This window comes from Fusarium venenatum (assembly GCF_020744135.1).
Source record: "Fusarium venenatum strain MPI-CAGE-CH-0201 chromosome Unknown EDB82scaffold_3, whole genome shotgun sequence".
Taxonomy (NCBI): Eukaryota; Fungi; Ascomycota; class Sordariomycetes; order Hypocreales; family Nectriaceae; genus Fusarium; species Fusarium venenatum.
Window position 1 is genome coordinate 3,570,812 of NW_027072131.1, and position 18,619 is coordinate 3,589,430.

Genomic DNA, 18,619 nt, shown 5'->3' on the forward strand with positions numbered 1-18,619 from the left:
AGCTACTCTCGCTTCATGCACGACCACACAAAGCGACAGATGGAGGCTTCCGGTGCTAGCCCTCCCCCCTCCAACGCTACTGCTCAGCGCGCCCGTTCATCCATGACCAACGGCAACACCAGCCCCAACTACTCATAAGATCTCATGACATGAGACAAACAAATTCAATAACGACACCACACCATTAGAGACTTATCATCATGACTTCTTCTCTTTTTGTCGTTCTGCCTTGGCTGATGGGGCTTGGAGTTGGCATGACATCAAATGCGACGTCAATGGTGGCGAAGTCTATCAACCCAGCCTCTTGTCCTACAACCAAGGCATTCTCATGAAACAACAACATTTACGGAGTACTGGTGCCTAAAAAAGTTCATTCTCATATGACCTTACGGCCTGATTTATATGTTCTATTTTCTTTACAAACACGACATGCAAGGAGTTTATGGTCAAGGGATTTTTTTGAGGTTGTGAGAGCAGCTTCTGTACTACTAGCGAGAGAAAGACAAGGGATACAAGCATCAGAGGAGGAAACAAGACATAGTTTAACTATAACTGCAATAACGATAAATGATTAACATTTTCACCTCAACCATGAAATTTGATTGTGACTGTTTTCTGTAACCCAATAAATATCAATAATTGTAGCCGCATTTAAATACTCAAGTCACAAATATAAAGATTAATTTGGAAAAGCATAATCCTATACCATGATCGATCTTCTGCACGAAACTCCTCAATTATCAACCATCATTATCATTATATATAGCCTTGTAAAAGATACATTTCCTTACTCTGCCCGTTCGTTGCCTTAATCATACTTTCTTCTTTAACCCCAGAGCTGCGGAATGATCCTTCTTCTTCTTGACAACCCTCTTGAAACTAGGAGCTGGCGCTGGCACTACAGGTTCTGGCTCAGCTAACCCCACAGGCGCGTCGTCCTCAACTATGGTCTCCATTTCCATCCGGGCTCGTGCAGCAGCGAAAGCCTGCTTAGCAGCCTCGTCGTCTTCCTTCTCCTGTTTCTCTCTTTCCTCATCCTCTGTCCGTACTATAGTGTCTGCAAAATCGACCCCTTCTTTCTCGGATCGGTTGATTCGTGCGTTTCGGTGTCGGATCTCGTCCAGCGCATCAGCGGCGGCCATTTCTCTCTGCGCATCCATGTTCTTGGCTTCGAGTTCCTCCATGGCATTCTTTTCTTCCTCGCCTGCAGCTTCTGCTTCCTCGCGTTCCAGTCGGTTCAGTCGCTGCTCATCATCTTCGTTCTCGGCCTCGCGGTTGCGCCATGGCTCATTGTTTCGTACAGCTCCCGATACCAAGCTATAATCATTGTTCTTAGGGTCTGTCCGTAGAAGAATTTCACCGGAACACCCCGTGCAACGAAAATACAATCTGATCAGCTGAATATTGAGGTACTTCTCCTCCGGCCGTATCTCCTCTGTATTCTAGTTAGCTTCTTAATACAAAATATCACTATAGGAACAAGAGGGAAAATACTAGAACTGTTGAACTTGCGACCCTTGTACTATGAAATATTAGCTTCTATTGGATTTATTGAAACCAGAAAATACGGACCACAAAGGTTCCACAGCGTGTACAGCGCATAGAGAACGGAGCCACTGTAGAGGTCAGTATTAATTCATGGTCTCCGTGGCTCATAAACTTACTGATTCGAACTTTTTGTATTTTGGGTCCAGCATCTTTATTTTTGCGGCTGCGGGTGAGAGCTGAAGGATCGAAATCTGGGGGGTAGTACTTCTGTAGGACCTTGCGTTCACTCATATTGGGCGAGTTGTGAGATGTGTTGAGGGAGTTGTATGAAGAAAGTCGTGTTTAGTTGGAATTGTATCGAGGCTGTAGTTTGGTGTTGAGGTGAGAGCGGAATGACGCCGGGTTCCAAGGCGGTGAATAGGAGCAGAAAATTGCGTCTTAGTCAGCACAGCTCAGTATCAGAAACTTGCGCTTTGCTTTGTGCTGGTTAATAAATCTGGATCAGAGTTAGGTATTTATAATAAAGAGTCTCAAGTGCGAGGAAAGGTACTTCATGTATGAAAGCAAAAGTCGAAGCTTTAAATTATCCTTCTGAAGTTAGATCTCGTATGCTTTTATCCCATTATTGTTCTTTATCGCTATTGCTGGGAGCACGTGCATACGCGCCGTAAACTTGCATCACTGACCTGCATGTCGCCCCATAAAATCTTTTACGTCTAGCGGCCCGCGTTTTGAATCTCGACTTGACTAATTTACACACTACAACCACCAAAACACATCATGGGTAAAGCCGAAGTCGGATCTACGAAATTTGTCGCCAACCGCATGAAGGCCAAGGGTCTTCAGCGGTTGAGATGGTACTGTCAACCATGTGAGAAACAATGTAGAGATGCCAACGGATTCAAGCAGCATACAATGAGTGAAAGTCATGTGCGACAAATGCTTCTCGTCGGCGAAGACCCCAAGAAGTACATCAACGACTATACAAAACAATTCTTGAGCGATTTCCTTCTACTTCTAAGGACAGGTCACGGAGAGAAGCAAGTCCATATCAACCGCTTCTACCAAGAATATATTGCAAACAAGGTTAGTTCTATGCAACTTGTCTTTTCCTACCGTCTTACTAATGAATAATAGGAGCACATTCATATGAACAGTACAAAGTTCGGTTCGCTTACCGAACTAGCGAAACACCTAGGCCGTGAGGGTGTTTGCCGAGTTGAAGAGACTGAGAAGGGCATACACATATCCTGGATCGACAAATCACCAGAGGCCTTGAGACGACAAGACGCACTGAGACGCAAGGAAGCGCAAGATCAGGGCAACGAGGAGTTGGAGCAGCGTATGATTCGAGAGCAAATCAAACGAGCGCAAGCCGCCGTCGGCACTAATGACGAGGAGAAGGAAGAAGATCCCGAAGCCCGCGAACTGAAACGTCAAGAAGGTGAGAAGATCAAGCTTTCATTCGGAGCGAAGCCAGCCGCTCCTGAAACGAAGGCGTCAGAGAGTCTTGCGCCAGGCACATCTACAACAGAAACAGATCCCTCAAAGACGGAAGAGACAACTACAGAAAAAGGAAAGGAGCCTGACGCAGCACCAGCGAAGCCAAGCGGGTTTGGGGGCATCTCGATGAAGCTTACTGGAAAGCCTCAGACCAAGAACGTGTTCGCTCAGGCCAAGAAGAACGCTCTCTCCTCAGGACCCAAGAAACCAGCAAAAATTGAACAGCCTAAGAAGATGAGCGAGGCCGAACGCATAATGAAAGAAGAAATGGAAAAGAAGCGGTCCAGAGACTCTGCCGGCTTTAATTTTGGCATGGGCTCTAACAAGAAGCAGAAGAACAATTAGAAATGTTCAATTTTATTTTATGGCACAATCACAGATATTGGAACCATCATTATGGCAAACATGCCATGCATAAAGCATAGGAAATTGCTGGGGCGTTATTGGTTTGAATGTCCATCATAGATACCACTACAATACTTTTTAAACGAGAATTTTTGTCCATAATCACTGCTATTCTATTCCCTCAACGCCGGTTTCGCCAGAAATAGTGGAATTCATTGTTGCGCATCGGTCAAACGTCACGTATTCTAAGCATCGTTCTCCGCCTCTGTGCCGTCACGTCTACAAAGCCAATATGTCAGCTCGTTTCAACTTGTCGTATCCAGGGTTCAACTTACGGAATGTACTGTATCCTATACTCGTCCTCCAACGTCGATCGAACATCATCAGGTAGTTGTCCTGAGACTTTGATGGCATACATGCCAGGCACGTAGCTATCGAGGCGCTGGTACTTTGCGATCCACGACTTGGTCGGGTTTGCGAGCGTGATAACACCCTCAAAGACTTGGGATGTACAGCTCTCGATCTGGTCCGGGGAATGCTGGAGGTGTAGGAACTCCTCGCAGTTGGGGCAACCTTCGTTTTGGAAGCGCTAGATGTCGAGAAAACGTCAGTTCACTGGATTCGTGCTGAGGTTGACAATGTTAGAAGGTCATACCTGGGAGGTCATGACGATCGAGCAGATCATGCATGCGCGTAGGTTTCGCGCCTGGCCCGTTGTGACATAATTGGATGATGACATTTTCGGTATTTCGTAGAAGGGATCGTCGACAAGTGTTAACAGGGGGGAGAAATGTTGGTCGTGGAGAGTGTTGTTCAAAAGTTCGCGACGGACAAAGGCGGCGATGAAGAGCTGTCATGCACATAAGCGAGGTATGCACCAAGTGCAATATCCACCTTAAACTTCAATCTCTAATTGAAGATGGATCTCAACGCCTACCTAGTCATCAGAAAAGCCTGCTGATTTTATCAATTCAAAATGACAAAAAATCCAAGTCAGTCGAGTCAGAAGAACATCTTTCAAGAGAAAGGTCTTGAAAAATCTCATGACATTCTCACCTGCACCATCAAGGAACCGCCCTTCTCATATGCGCACCTAGAGCTTGTCACAGACGCTCCCAGCAACTCGTCATCTGCCACTCTTGACAATCTTTCTCTCAAAAGCCATTGCACAGCTGCTCTTCGGCAATTCCTGGGAATCACAGGTGCTGCTATTTCTATCGATATTCTCAAAGTGGAAAACAACCATGCGTGGGTTCGTATTCCAAGACCAGATCTCGGCTCCTTCGCAGCAGCCATCACAGCATGGGGAGGCACAAGCGATAACGGAGAGCAAATAAGCCTTCAATTACGACAATGCTCAGACTGGCTGGGTGCCATGGTCGGAGCAGACGGACAAAACCGACTATGGAACGCCTGAAGAGTGGCATTTGTTATATTCATCATCATTGAACTGGACCTCGTTTTATCATCTAGATGGGGTATAAATGTATGAAAGTACATCGCCCATCGGCCTACCCTTGCAAATGCACTGTTTCCAGACGCCCGGGACCTGAATACACCCTGAAATCGCCGCCAATTTGCTTTCTAGAGGTTCTCCGCCGCTTCTACATCAGAGAGGACATGAGAGAGCTTTGCGCATATGCCTGGAATCCGGTTAGCGTTGAGACATGGATATATATGATTGTGTGGCAACTTACCATGGGCTTAATGTCAGGGTGGGGCACAGCATCAAATTGCTCGTACTGAAGCTTGTAGTCAGGGCCGATGTTGATATAGGCACCCCTGTTCTCTGTCGAGTCACAGTATCGAGGAGCAGAGAAGACTAATAGAAATGTTAGCGACAAAGTTGTAATAAGATACCCATATCAACTCACCGGTAATACAGCGACCGTCATGCTGCACCTCGTAACCATCCATGCGAACCTCGTGACTTCGGATAACAGCCTCGAGACCGTTCTTCTCACAGAACTTCTTGGTAATGTCAGGACCAAACTGCATACCGACACCACGCTTGCTGGGTCCTCGGCCGTTCTCCTCCTGAGGGTCAGTCCAGAGCATCTCCATCATCAAGCCAGCCTGACCGGGTTGACGCTGGTTGTGTCGGTTCAGTTTTCGGATATCGTCAAGTGTAACCTTATCATCGGAGAAGAGACCTCCGTGAAGGACCAGGTACTTCTTTCCAATGAGTGTAGCCAGAGCCAGAGCAGAGAAACTCTCAGAGAACAGCTTGAAGACTCGCTCGTTGTACTTGGCCTTGCATTCGCCCTCGAAACCATAGACTCGGTTCATGTCGTCTGTCTCGTGGTTTCCACGGTTCAGGAAGAACTGCTTAGGTCGCAGCCATTTGTATGCATACAAGAGCAGAGCGATCTCAGTTGACCAAGAACCTCGATCAACAAAGTCACCGTTGAAAAGATACCAGTGCTTCTCATCAGGAGTGCCATTACGACGGAACAACTCCATAAGATCGAAATATTGACCTACAAGGATTAGTTGGTTGTACAAAACACTGGCTGGCACATTTCTTACCGTGCGTGTCACCACAGACAGTAAGCTTGACATCGCTAGGAATTTCCACCTCGACCATTGTAGGCTCATCGTAGACGATCTTCTTAACGGCAAGAATGATTTGATAGACGTATTTCCGGTGGATCTTCTTGCCATTTTTGAAACGCTCGATCATGTCGTCAATGAATTCTTGTGTCATCTCATCACCTAGTCGCACGCCATCATATCCTGGATCAACAGCCATTGAGTCTAGGTCAAGGCCAACAGCTGCAGAGGGCTCATCGCCGACCTCGATAGCAGCAAAGAACGCCATCTGTCGGACGATTTTCTTGCAGTCTTCCAACTTGAGCCTGGCATCTTTATTGTTGGGGTCGAGGGAAACACATGTCTTGAAGTCGTCGATAGCCTCTTTAGGTCGTAGAATCGCAGTCTTGGCTAGACCTCGTCGGTAGTATGCCTGCCCAGGTCAGAATTCGATCTTGGGTTTCCCAATTCTGTCGTTTCGTGGCGAACCTTGACAAGTTTTGGGTTAAGCTCAATAGCTTTCGTAGCGTCAGCGACAGCATAACCGTACGCTTCAGTCTTGATGTATGCCTAGTCCCTAAAGTCAATAGAATGTCCAATAGTAAATTCATGGATCGTATTTATGACTTGCCTGAGCTCTGTTGGTAAAAAACGTAGGCTCCTTGTCGTTCTTTTCGATAGCCTGCGTGTAAAAGTCGACTGCGCCGAGGTAGTCACCAGACTGGAAGGCCTTGTTGCCCTTGTTCTTAAGTTCAACGGCGTCCATTTTGTCAAAATTGAAGGTCGTCGAGTGGGCGTCACAGAAACAGGTCGAAGGTCAAAGGAGGGGGAGGGGTAGTATGGCAGTTTTGCGCCGAGCGCAGTATCAACCACTCAAGTCGGTCGCAAAAAGAGAGGGACTTGGGTTTGAAGTTTGCAGGTCCAGAATAAGCTCGTAGAATGGTGCAGAAGCGAGGCGGATTCCAAGTAAGGCTCGGTTCCACAATGCGAGGAAGTGCAAAGAAGTTTTGGATCGAGGTTGATGGCGGGCGGCTTTTGGTGGAGTTGACTTGGCCCCCGCTGCCGGCGCGTCATGATGGAACCGAATCTGACGGCTCCATCGGGGGCTTAACGGGTGAGGTTCCAGGGCTTTCAGGCATTATGATAGGTTTAGAGTCCCTGTAAGTATTGCCTACCTGGGTGTAAATCGTCGCGAGGTCGGGTGCCTCTGGAACGCCTAGCGTCTGAGCAAGGCACCAAAAGACGGGGAATCATTTATCAATCGCCACTGGCCAACAGTCAACAGCCATCCATTGTGCGGATGCCTTGCAACTGGAACCTACCTGATTCAGTCATCACATAAAGAACCTCTGTTCTAAGCTTAATATAAAGCTTTACGGCTTGTTTTAAACACAGTCAAATTAAACATTGAGGCATGTAGTCGGTTGCTGCCTATTAACCAACAGGTAGGTACCTGTCGGTCACACGACCACTGTAGTAAATTATCAACTTGTCAGCACAAAGCTCTGAGTGGATATCGGTTAGTTGCATATCTCAAAATAGCTCCACTTGACCACTCAACTCACTTTCAGCAAATACATTTCATAGTCACTTACATACACCATGGAGTCAGGATCAGGGACATCAAACGCGCTGGTGCGGAAGCGGACGGACACTTCTTTGATGCCCCCTCCCCCTCCAGCTAAAAAGATCAAACGACCAAAGAAGGTACTCGATGAGGATACCTACACAGAGACGCTGTCTCAAATTATAGCTCGTGACTTTTTTCCTGGTTTGTTACAGACGGAGACACAACAAGAATATCTCGACGCCTTAGAGTCAAAAGATGTCGCTTGGATATCGAGCGCAGGACGGAGACTTCAGCATGTTATGACACCAGGACGCCAGAACACACTACTCCCTCCAAAATCAGCAAACTCTTTCACTCCTGGAGACCGCACGCCTTCGACATATGGAGGGGACACACCAGCTTCTGTCATCTCAAATGTTCCAGAGTTTCAGCCACGGCTCAAAACCAACATGAGTTTATCAAAGTTCCAAGAGACTTATACAAGCGAAGACAATGAAAGCTTTTATAAACTTGTTGACAAGCAGAACCAGAAAAAGGCTGAAAAGTATGCTTGGCTTTGGCGTGGCAATAAATTACCATCAAAGCAAATGATCAAGCAAAAGGAAGTTGAGGATCGAATCGGGCAAACACGAAGTCTGACGGACGACGGCTCCAAACGCGATCGTCTTGCTATCAAAGACAAAGACGACCGCCCGGCACGTCCAGATACATGGAATGCCAATCCCAAGAACAACTTGATGTTCGGGCCCGATGGTGTTGATGATAGCGTTGTTAGCGTTTCTCAAAAGGCTGAGGAATCTTCAAAGATGGCGCCAAAATCGATTGTTTACGCAAACACGAGAATGCCTGAACCGCGCGTTATAGAACGGCCGTCATCCCCTACCATGTCTGCAATACGAGACGCCATCGCAGGCAGGCCCCGGAAGAGCGATCAAGACTCGAGTGTCAGTGGAGGAGAGACGCCAAGGGTGAATGGATACGCATTTGTTGACGACGAGGATGATGAAAATGAGCCGATACTCCCTGCACCTATCATCAACCTGGGTCCAGGAGATGACTCGCCAAACCCTTTCCGCTTACAAGAGCAACGCGATAGAGAGACTCTGCACGAGCGCATGGTGGAGCGAATATCGCAATCGAAAAAGGAATCCACGAGGAACGGGCTTACAGGGAGGGTAGATAAAACGCCAGTTCCCAAATTCCCGAGTAGCCCTCGTGTATCTACTGGAGGTCTGACACCAGCAGCGCAAAGGTTGTGGAGTAAAATTGGCACACCTGGACACGGGTCAAGCGGGAGCTCATTTGGACAATCTAACAAGCCCATGACTCCTAGGGGGTCTCTTTTGAGATCAGTCAAGAGATCTGGCTCAACGTCGGGATCGAAGTGAAGACGAATACTTGGCATATACTTTACAGCATGGCGTAAGGTTTTTCTTTTTTCTTTTTGCTATCATGGCTCAACGGGAGCGTGGTCATTTTCCAGGACAGTTTTATGAAGCGAAGCGCTTTCTCAACCATAAAAAGAAAAGTTGTATTTTCAAAATCTCAGTTTATAATTACGGAGCTTATGACCTCCTTCTTTTATCTAAGCTCTTGTCTAGTATGGCCAGTCCACGCTCGGGTGACAAGGCCCTTGCTCCAATGACTGCTTTTAATATAATACTATACCAATTTTCTTTTTTGGATATAATTCGTACCTGGATTTCTAATATGATTTTACGTCCTAGACACCGTCGGCAGTTGATGTGGTTAACCCCCTTAGTTGCATGACCCATCAATTAAGTCATGGACTTTTTTCTCCGAAACTGGGAACCAGCAACCCACCTTGTTAAGCTGGCAGCCAACGCCAGTACGCCAGACACAATTAACCACCTCCATTCAATGTGCTTCTGGACCTCCGAGGCCGTATCGACTCGATGAGGTTCGTCGACTTCGCCATCGACCTCGCTGCAGTGCTCAATGCCTCTCGTGGCATCGCCGCCAAGCATGTCGCTCTTCGAGGTCGTCAGATCGACACTTACAGCCGGACGTCGAGCGTTGTTGCGGCGTTAAGAAAACGGAATGCTCAGAAAAGCCCACCGACAGCAGACTATGTACACAGTGCTACGAGGCCGAATGATGATACGATCTATGAGCAGGCCGCACCGGCTGCACAGCAAACGGAACCTATCGTCGAAGCATCGGAAGACAGACAAAATATCCAACCAGAATTTACAAGAACCGACAGATTTCATTTCGACAGTTCAATCCTGAATCCCAGGCCAATCCCACAGCAACAAGTTACGTCAGAGCCAGCCAAGGATGATGATTTTGATCTACCACCCGGAGTCGATGTTAATATCTTCCATACGGCACGAGGTTCCAAGGTTTTAGATTCCCTAAGAAAGCAGGGCAGACCTGGTACAGCGCCTTTTAGGCCTGGGGCTGGAGGTCCTGTGGAAGAGCATCCCATGAGAAATTGGCCCCCTCATCCACCTCCAGAGTTGAGCTTCGAAGCGCAACCCGAGAAGCCCCAGGAGCCGGTTACGAAGCATGTGGAACCTACGGAGCCCGCAAAGCTCGTAGAGAATGAGGTTCCTATTGCGCAGGAGGAAATTCAGGAAGAGAAATCCATAGAAACGCCTGCGCCTGAACCAGAAAAGGCCCCTCCGGTCGTTCCTGAAGCTGAGACGAAGATCGACGAAGACGTCATCCAAGCCGCAAAAGAGATTGCTGGAGATGCAGTAGCACCTTCAGACACTCCACATGCTCTGAGAGAGTCCAGTGTTCCCTCATCGCGCATTAGCCGAATATGGAATTACGGTGGTCTTGCTGCTGGTATGCTGGGAGGTGCCATGACTGAAGGTTTTAGCCGTGCCTTTGGCGGCGGTGGTCAGGGATCTGTTCTCTTGAGCGAGAGGAACATGGAGCGTCTGGTTGCGAAGCTCTCACGCATGCGTGGCGCTGCTCTGAAACTTGGTCAGATGATGAGTTTCCAGGACACCAAGATGCTGCCAGCCCCTATCCAGCAGGTCCTTCAGCGCGTTCAGGATCGTGCTGACTACATGCCCGCTTGGCAGCGTGATCGTGTGCTCGTCGCAAACCTTGGTCCTGAGTGGAGAGAGCTCTTCAGCGAGTTTGAAGAAACGCCTATTGCTGCCGCTTCAATTGGACAGGTGCACAAAGCAGTTTTGAAGAATGGCAAGCGGGTGGCTGTCAAGATTCAGTTCCCTGGCGTTGCCGACTCCATCAATTCGGATCTCGATAACCTGAGCATTCTCCTCACAGCGACCAAGCTTCTCCCCAGGGGTTTATATCTTAATAAGACGATTGATAACGCGCGACTGGAGCTCGGCTGGGAATGTGACTATGGACGCGAGCTTCAATGCGCTCAGCGCTACAAGGAGCTTCTCGGCTCAAGCGAGAAAGACATCTTCGTGGTACCGAACGTATATCCCGAGGCATCGGGCAAGCAAGTTCTTACCATGGATTTTATGGATGGCATCGGCGTGACGCGCATCAAGTCATTTACTCAGGAGCAACGTGACTGGATCGGCACACAGCTTCTCCGACTCTGTCTCCGTGAGATCACCGAGTTTCGTTTCATGCAGACGGACCCTAACTGGACAAACTTCCTCTATAACGCGGACGTCAACAAGCTCGAGCTACTCGACTTTGGAGCTTCTCGCGAGTATCCCGACGAGTTTGTTACCCAGTACGTACAGCTTCTTGCTGCAGCCTCTCGCTCTGATAAGGCCGCTGTCAAGGAGTTGTCTGAGAGCCTCGGCTACTTGACTGGCCATGAAAGCCGCACCATGGTTGAGGCACACACAAAGTCTGTTCTCACTCTCGCTGAACCCTTCCTTTCCAATGCACCTGATGTCTACGACTTCAAGGATCAGACTATTACAGAACGTGTGAAAGCACTCATCCCTGTGATGCTTCAAGAGCGACTTGCGCCTCCACCTGAGGAGACGTACAGTCTGCACCGCAAGCTCAGTGGTGCCTTTCTGCTGTGTGCAAAGCTGGGCAGTAAGGTCCCATGCAAGGCGATGTTTGAAGAGGCTCTCGCCAAAGGAGGCTACACTAGGTGAGAAGTGGAGGCATTGTATTAATGTATCATGTAACATATAATCTCATGTAAGACTATTTAGAATTAAAATGGTTGGCGGATGTAGAATAGAGAATACGAATTTCATGAAGACATCGCTTGTGTTATCTTGATTGAATTATATGAGGTTGATGTTCTCGGACAATCGGTATTCGGGTTTGACAAGATATGGTGGGGCATCAATAGTCACTGTGAGATATTTGTATCATAACTTGGGTATTCAACTGAATTATGTACTGACTATGCCAAATTGGATCTCGGGATACATTAGATGTGTGATAATTTGATTGATGTTTCAATCTGCATTTACTTGGTCAGCTAAATACCAATGGCACGAAAACCTCAATGCTGATCTATAGGGCGTTGGAGGGCGCTGGTATGCCGCTATCGCAAGCTTGTACCCCGCCCGAATACATTGGATAAATCAAAGGCCCACCCAGGTCCCTCTACGGGTAGTTACAGTCACCAACTTAAACCTACTACACTAAAGAGCTTCTCTGTCGACAGCATCTTCACTTCAAGATGGCCGACTTAATCACTTTGGCAACATGTTCGCTCAACCAGTGGGTGTTGGATTGGGCAGGAAACCTTGGGAGAATTCGCAAGAGTATCATCCTCGCAAAGGAAGCTGGAGCTACTTTGAGAACAGGTCCTGAGCTTGAGATTACAGGCTATGGATGGTGGGTTTATTAACAATTCTTTATGGAGAGAATAATCTGACAATGTCTCAATAGTCTTGACCATTTCCTTGAGGCGGATGTCTATGAACACTCCTTGGAATCACTCCTCGCAATCTTGACTGACACCGAACTTCACGGCATCCTGATTGATGTCGGTCTTCCTCTCATGCATAGGGGTTGCCGATACAACTGCCGTGCTATTATCCTTGACGGAAAGCTTCTTTGTCTTCGACCCAAGATCTACCTTGCCAATGACGGGTGCGTAATAGTTGCCTCGAAAAAGACACTCACTGACTAGCTCGGCTCTATAGAAACTTCAGAGAGAACCGTTTCTTTACTCCTTGGAACAGACCTAGATATGTTGAGCAGTACAACCTTCCTCCTGCTCTGCAGAAACACCAAGGTGTTCGACAAGTTCCTATCGGTGATGTTATCTTGTCTCTCAACGACACAACTGTCGCTGCCGAGACATGTGAGGAGCTTTTTACCCCTCAGGCGCCTCATATCAACATGTATGCCTCCTTTGGAACTTCAATTCCACTCTAAAGAGAGACGGTGCCGGCTTTCAAGAGCGTTCCAAAGACTAACCATCATCCAGGGCCCTCAATGGCGTCGAGATCTTCACCAACTCATCCGGCTCTCACCACACTTTGAGAAAGCTAAATGAGCGTCTCGCCCTCATCTCTGAGGCAACTCGTAAGAGCGGTGGTGTCTACCTATATGCCAACCAGTCCGGTAATTCATTCCAACTATCTAACACGAACTGCCTTATCTCACACTGTCTCAGGTTCCGACGGAGATAGACTTCTCTACGACGGTTCATCGCTCATTATGGTGAACGGCAACATCGTGGCTCAAGGTTCCCAATTCAGCTTGGACGATGTTGAAGTTATCACCGCAACTGTGGACCTCGAAGAAGTTCGTGCCTACCGATTTGCCCCTTCCCGCAACTTTCAGGCTGTCCAAGCACCTGTGTACGAAAGAATCGAGGTCGATTTCAGCCTGGGTGTGGAAGATCTTGATCTCCTCCGGGCCCCAACACCTCCTAGGCCAGCTAGGTACCATGTTCCAGAGGAAGAAATCGTATGTACTCACCCACTCTATCTGTCCTGGCTTTTTCTAGTAGTAAGCAGGTTCTGCACGGAGAGTTTTGCTAATCTTTTGTGCTGCTAAGGCCCTTGGTCCTGCTTGCTGGCTTTGGGATTACCGTGAGTTTCCTTTGTTGGTACTTTACAAGGTCAGCAACTAACTGGAAAATAGTGCGACGAAGCAAGGCATCCGGTTACCTTGTGCCCCTTTCTGGAGGTATTGACTCATGCGCAACTGCCACTATTGTCTTCAGCATGTGTCGACTTGTCGTTGCAGCCATCAAGGTAGGTAATGAGGAAGTTATTGCTGATGTGAAGCGAATTGCCGTGTACTCAGACAAGTTACCCGAAACTGCTGAAGAGTTCTGTAATCAGATCTTCCACACTGTTTACATGGGTATGGAGAAGCAGAGCAGCAAGGAGACTCGCCAACGTGCCAAGGATCTGTCCGAACGTATTGGAAGCTACCACACTGACATGAACATTGACGATACTTTCCATGCCACCAAGAACCTGCTCACTCAAGGCACAGGATTTGAGCCCAAATTCAAGGTCCATGGAGGATCAGCAACTGAGAACCGTATGTTGATCTGCCTTTTCCCAGCCATAACTAGAAGCTCCATTTCGATTGATACTAATTTCGGCAGTGGCTTTGCAAAATATCCAAGCCCGTAGCCGTATGGTTATTGCCTATTATTATGCCCAGATGCTTCCCACTGTACGACAACGGCCCGGTGGAGGAAGTCTGCTAGTTCTTGGATCTAGTAACGTTGATGAGTGTCTTCGAGGCTGTAAGTTGTAACTCTCAGGCTTCCATTGCGCCATTAACTGACAACGTGGCTGTTCAGATCTCACCAAGTACGACTGCAGTTCCGCTGATGTGAACCCCATCGGCTCTGTTAGTAAGACAGACTTGAAGAGGTTTATCGCTTGGTCTGCCAAGAGCTTTGATATGCCTATCCTAGAGGAATTCATCCATGCTATTCGTGGGTCAAGCCTTCAATATTGCTTGATCACGCCATGCTAACAGATTACAGCTACGGCTGAGCTTGAGCCTATTACCGCAGACTACGTTCAGAGTGATGAAGGTAGGTTATGTTTGTCACAGAGATAGCAACCGACTAACAAATACCTCAGCTGATATGGGTATGACATATGACGAGCTCTCTCGCTTCGGTGTAAGTAAACACAACCATGAGTTAAGTCACAACTAAACTGACAATTGTCAAAGCGTCTACGAAAGGAGAGCAAGCTCGGCCCATACGGCATGTTCCTCCGGCTTCTTGAGGAATGGGGTGGTGAGGGCAAGATGACACCACGAGAAGTTGCCACTAAAGTCAAGAGATTCCACGGATTTCACGTATGTTTCCTTTTGGTCAAAGTCGTTGTTACATGAGCTAACAATTCTTCTAAGTATATTAACAGACACAAACAAGCAGTGGCAACACCCGCTGTCCATGTTGAAAACTACTCCCCGGATGACCACAGGTTTGATCTTCGACCTCTTGTTTACCCCTCACCATGGAATAGCTGGTCTTTTGAGAAGATTGACAAGAGGGTGGAGGCTATCGAGAAGGCTTTGGAGAAGAAGAAGGTTGCAGCTTCGAAGTAAAATATCTTATGTGTCGTAATCGAGAACACGGGATCATAGTGTGAATTCATGAAGACGTTCGAGACATCAGCAACGCTCGAGCTCTGCGGTTTGGTTCAATTCTTTGAGTAACAACATCGTGTGCCAATGTAGGATAACCAAAACCGATCTATGCAAAATCCGGTGCTCCTAAACGAAAGGCCATTAGGGTATTCTTGATTCTTTGTATTACACGACCCGGTGCCCTCCCTGTACGGTGTTCCAAGGAAGAAGCCTAAGTTATCCGATCATAGATCCACAACTGGGGATGATAATTCCTAACAATGCATATACTGTGTCACAGATTGAATTTTTCCTCTAACAAAAGCGTTGTCGTCGGGTACTACAACGTCTCAGTAGCCTGTTATATCTCATACATCACAATATTGACGCCTTTCTATCCTAGAACGAGACGAAAACTTTGTATGCAAAGATACGAATGATATCAAATTTGAGCATGAATTTAACGTTTCTCATTAATACACATCCATGTTCACATTTGGTCGGCAGACTGTCGACATATTGACTCAGGGGGTTATGGCAGTCATCATCAGCCATGCATTCGATGTTGGGTTTATTCAACAAACTGACATCTTCTAAACCAAACAGTCTACAAGCAGAGTTATACGACTGGCGCAAGCATAAATTATCCATGCAGGCCTTACATAACTAGTGACCAGTGCTTGTCTAATGAAGGTGCTTGCGAGAGTTGTTTTATTATCTTTGTGGTGGGAATCCTGACCTAGACCACCCTCATCTTGAAAGACAGGTGGTACCTGTTTACCAATGTCCATACAAACACAATCAATAGAACGAGAATATCGTGTAATATTTTGTTAGAAACAGGCAACACTGCTGACCACGCCGACTTCGCTGCGGTTCTGGGAGATCAAATCCAGGGCCAGACTTCGAAAACAGATTGGTTTTGATTGCTGCTTACAACAAATTGTCTCAATCGAATTGCGTACAGAACGTTTGCGATTCTTATTAAATATCTACAAAAGCTTCCCGTAACCCCCCTTCAATCGCAGACCTTTTCTTTCACTACTTAATCATACTGATACGTCAGTCTACCCTCTTTACACTCCTAACACACAATTTTCTCAGCCCATACGCACCCTTGATCGATATTTGTTCTCCATTGGACCAGCTTGGGAGGTACACCGGCTTCGAGATGATCATCGAGCTCTATTTCTCCACGTTGTTGGGATATCTCAACCAGAAGTAGAACGCTCATTTTACACTCTCGCCAGATTCCAGAAGATGGACGAACTTGTGGCTTGAACTAAATTCACTCCACCCAAACAGACTTACATAATTTTCGCAAAGCATACGAAGGCATCCTGGGTTCCTATAGAAAGATACTAGGGTCCGCATGATGATCTTCTTCTACCCGCTGTCCCCGGAGTCATTCGCCATGCCTTCCGGGCTGGCATTATCAGTACACCCAACTTAACAGATTCGTCTGAGCTATACAGCATCAAGTCGGCGTTAATCTATGGGCATGATGCCACGCTAGATTCAAGAGAGCTTATCCCACACGACCTTGTCTATGTGCACTCCTGCTGGTCGAAGGAAGCAAACAGACCCTCTGGTACAGAGTTGGTCGCTGGATTAAATACAATCTTGCACAATGCAAGCCAATTGCGAGGCAGTTAATCCGCTCTGAGAACCCACAGCTTTATCAACACACTTAAACAACGGACTTCAGCATCATTGAGCAACAGTACCGAAATGGGATGTGGGTAACAGGCCATTTCCGCCTTCAGAGCTTTGCTAACCCGAACACAGAACTCGAAACGATCCTGTAGTTGATACCTTCTTTGAGTAACCCAAATGCCGAGACCAATTCCTCACAGAGGAAGGAGCGAAAAAGTGTGAAAAATAGAAGTGTCTAGGACAATGCCAACGCTGCAAGGAGCTCGGTCTGAATTGCGATTCGCAAAGGCTCGCTGCTTACAAATGCAGCAACTGCACATAAGAAGACGCAGATTGAACTTTTCATTTCGTATTCATTTGCTGCGGATGCCAAATAATCAAGGCAGCACATTCAGAGGTGTGAAGAGAATAAGATACTGGCGAGCAATGCATCGGTGGTAACGCCATGGACACAATTGACTCTTGTTTCGAGCCCGTTTAAGCTGTATTTGCAAACAACACTTTCACATACGACCATACCTATCAGAGAACTCGGGATCCCGTCCGCTCTTCCATAGATAAGCTGATGAGGGGCGAACTAGTAGTTGGGTCAGTGACGACCAGCGAATCCTCGCTGTTGTATGTTGTTATCTTTTTTTGCTGTTCTGTTATGTTCTCTTGTAGAGAGGTATTGCCGAGATACGTCGAGCCTGTCTGTACTTGGATGTGGTGCATTGGAAGTACAGAAGATAGGGCTTGCGAAGTATTATACCATACCGCCTTGAATATGAGTTTTCATCAGTGTAAACGCAGTACTTGTATATAGCTGTATCCTTCCCAGGTGTATCAAATTTCTCATGGTAGACTTGTTAAAGCAACACCATCGTAGACAACATTTCATGCAAAAGTTGCATCAAGATTTATTCGCTTTATAACCTCTGAAATGCTAGGTTTATCCTCTCGGCCCTCGGCGCTGCAAAAAGTCGAGCTCCTTCTTCTCCTTGCCGGCAACCTTCTTCCTCTTCCTCTCAATCGCCCTGTCAACTTGTCCCTTGCTCATGCCCTCATACCTGTTCACGAGAAGCTGCTTCTTCTGCTCGCTCCTCTTCAGGTAGAACGGGGTCTTGCCCTGCGCTACAAGCTCCTTCTCCTTCTTGCGGTGCTCCTTGAGCAGGCTCTCTTCCTCCTGTCTACGCAGGTTAGCCTTCTTGCGAGACTCCATGGACTGCAGCTGGCGCTTGAGGTTCTCCTTCTCGTCAAAATTCTTGGTCTTTTTGATCTGCGTGCGCAGGTCCGCCATCTCCTTGTCGCGATACTCGTCCAGGAAGGCGTAGGCTTTGCTGGCCTTTTCTTCGTCGACGCGGCCGACTAAGGGGTCGAATCGCGGATCACGGTATTGGCGTTTATTTTCGGGAAGAATCTCGCGACGACGAGATACGGGCTTTTTGGATGTTTGTTCTTGGGGTGCATGTTTAGATGACCGTTTGGGTTTGGGGTCGTCCTTTGATCTGGTGGGTTTCCGGGGTGCTGGTGTTTCTGTCTTTGGTGTGTCGTCGTCGGTAGATTTCTTTGTTTTGGACTTACGCCCTGAGGGGAGTGATGCTTGCGCTTTTGCGAGGGCACCAAATGAGACAGATGAGAGGTCTATCTTGGGTCCTTTTTGCTCGGGCTATATCTGGTCAGAAACAATGATCAAGCGCAAGAGCATAAAACTCACCTCAGACTCATCTTCTGAGTCGTCTCCAGATTCTTGATCTTGGTCATGTTCATCGTCTTCGTCTTCGTCTTCCTCGTCAGAATCTCCTCGAATGCCCTCTTCCTCAGCCTCATTGTCGTCATCATCCTCGCTTGAGGACTTCTGTCTCTCAGGCTCTTCCTCCCACTCGTCTTCTCTTCTCGGTCGTACTCTTCTCTCAAGTCCTAATGAGGACGACGGTTTCCGCTTAATGGCCATATTGTGATGCTGTGTAAAGTGAGATACAACGGTCTTGGACGTGGTTATGATGCGACACTGTGATGCGACGGGAACTTTTTTTTATCCCAAAGCTTCGATAA

General features: G+C 47.5%; 9 protein-coding genes across 9 annotated transcripts; 5 read left to right on the plus strand and 4 right to left on the minus strand.

Annotated features, from left to right (window-relative positions):
• Positions 1-574: 574 nt before the first annotated feature.
• Positions 575-2,063, minus strand: EDB82DRAFT_506422 (CWC16 protein). Its single transcript, XM_025727447.2, has 4 exons — positions 1,665-2,063; positions 1,573-1,616; positions 1,495-1,522; positions 575-1,435 (listed from the first exon to the last, which is right to left on the minus strand). Exons 1-4 carry the CDS (start codon positions 1,777-1,779, stop codon positions 813-815), a joined length of 810 nt encoding a protein of 269 aa, XP_025581912.1. The 5' UTR covers positions 1,780-2,063; the 3' UTR covers positions 575-812.
• On the plus strand, positions 2,064-3,489 carry EDB82DRAFT_448350 (domain of Kin17 curved DNA-binding protein-domain-containing protein). Its single transcript, XM_025727448.2, has 2 exons — positions 2,064-2,574; positions 2,626-3,489. The coding sequence occupies exons 1-2, from the start codon at positions 2,269-2,271 to the stop codon at positions 3,334-3,336; spliced, it is 1,017 nt and encodes a 338-aa protein (XP_025581913.1). The 5' UTR covers positions 2,064-2,268; the 3' UTR covers positions 3,337-3,489.
• On the minus strand, positions 3,490-4,272 carry EDB82DRAFT_506427 (transcription elongation factor SPT4). Its single transcript, XM_025727449.2, has 3 exons — positions 3,992-4,272; positions 3,672-3,925; positions 3,490-3,615 (listed from the first exon to the last, which is right to left on the minus strand). The coding sequence occupies exons 1-3, from the start codon at positions 4,073-4,075 to the stop codon at positions 3,582-3,584; spliced, it is 372 nt and encodes a 123-aa protein (XP_025581914.1). The 5' UTR covers positions 4,076-4,272; the 3' UTR covers positions 3,490-3,581.
• Positions 4,273-4,312: 40 nt separating this feature from the next.
• On the plus strand, positions 4,313-4,753 carry EDB82DRAFT_526931 (uncharacterized protein; the record flags this gene model as incomplete). Its single annotated transcript, XM_025727450.2, has 1 exon — positions 4,313-4,753. The coding sequence occupies one exon, from the start codon at positions 4,313-4,315 to the stop codon at positions 4,751-4,753; it is 441 nt and encodes a 146-aa protein (XP_025581915.2).
• A 187-nt stretch (positions 4,754-4,940) lies between these two features.
• On the minus strand, positions 4,941-6,634 carry EDB82DRAFT_432098 (Metallo-dependent phosphatase-like protein; the record flags this gene model as incomplete). Its single annotated transcript, XM_065607711.1, has 5 exons — positions 4,941-5,158; positions 5,211-5,816; positions 5,866-6,301; positions 6,358-6,419; positions 6,496-6,634. The coding sequence occupies 5 exons, from the start codon at positions 6,632-6,634 to the stop codon at positions 4,941-4,943; spliced, it is 1,461 nt and encodes a 486-aa protein (XP_065463973.1).
• A 685-nt stretch (positions 6,635-7,319) lies between these two features.
• On the plus strand, positions 7,320-9,123 carry EDB82DRAFT_506432 (nuclear protein DGCR14). Its single transcript, XM_025727452.2, has 2 exons — positions 7,320-7,387; positions 7,440-9,123. Exon 2 carries the CDS (start codon positions 7,471-7,473, stop codon positions 8,824-8,826), a length of 1,356 nt encoding a protein of 451 aa, XP_025581917.2. The 5' UTR covers positions 7,320-7,387; positions 7,440-7,470; the 3' UTR covers positions 8,827-9,123.
• Positions 9,124-9,224: 101 nt separating this feature from the next.
• On the plus strand, positions 9,225-11,762 carry EDB82DRAFT_506434 (ABC1 family-domain-containing protein). Its single transcript, XM_025727453.2, has one exon. The coding sequence runs from the start codon at positions 9,355-9,357 to the stop codon at positions 11,509-11,511; it is 2,157 nt and encodes a 718-aa protein (XP_025581918.1). The 5' UTR covers positions 9,225-9,354; the 3' UTR covers positions 11,512-11,762.
• A 227-nt stretch (positions 11,763-11,989) lies between these two features.
• EDB82DRAFT_506437 (uncharacterized protein) lies at positions 11,990-15,129 on the plus strand. The gene is made up of 13 exons (XM_025727454.2): positions 11,990-12,208; positions 12,263-12,466; positions 12,520-12,720; positions 12,807-12,943; positions 12,996-13,291; positions 13,383-13,416; positions 13,469-13,876; positions 13,944-14,087; positions 14,145-14,282; positions 14,334-14,384; positions 14,434-14,474; positions 14,528-14,656; positions 14,711-15,129. Exons 1-13 carry the CDS (start codon positions 12,051-12,053, stop codon positions 14,906-14,908), a joined length of 2,139 nt encoding a protein of 712 aa, XP_025581919.1. The 5' UTR covers positions 11,990-12,050; the 3' UTR covers positions 14,909-15,129.
• A 2,387-nt stretch (positions 15,130-17,516) lies between these two features.
• EDB82DRAFT_526936 (uncharacterized protein) lies at positions 17,517-18,518 on the minus strand (the record flags this gene model as incomplete). The annotated part of the gene is made up of 2 exons (XM_025727455.1): positions 17,517-18,233; positions 18,282-18,518. 2 exons carry the CDS (start codon positions 18,516-18,518, stop codon positions 17,517-17,519), a joined length of 954 nt encoding a protein of 317 aa, XP_025581920.1.
• Between the last annotated feature and the right edge of the window lie 101 nt (positions 18,519-18,619).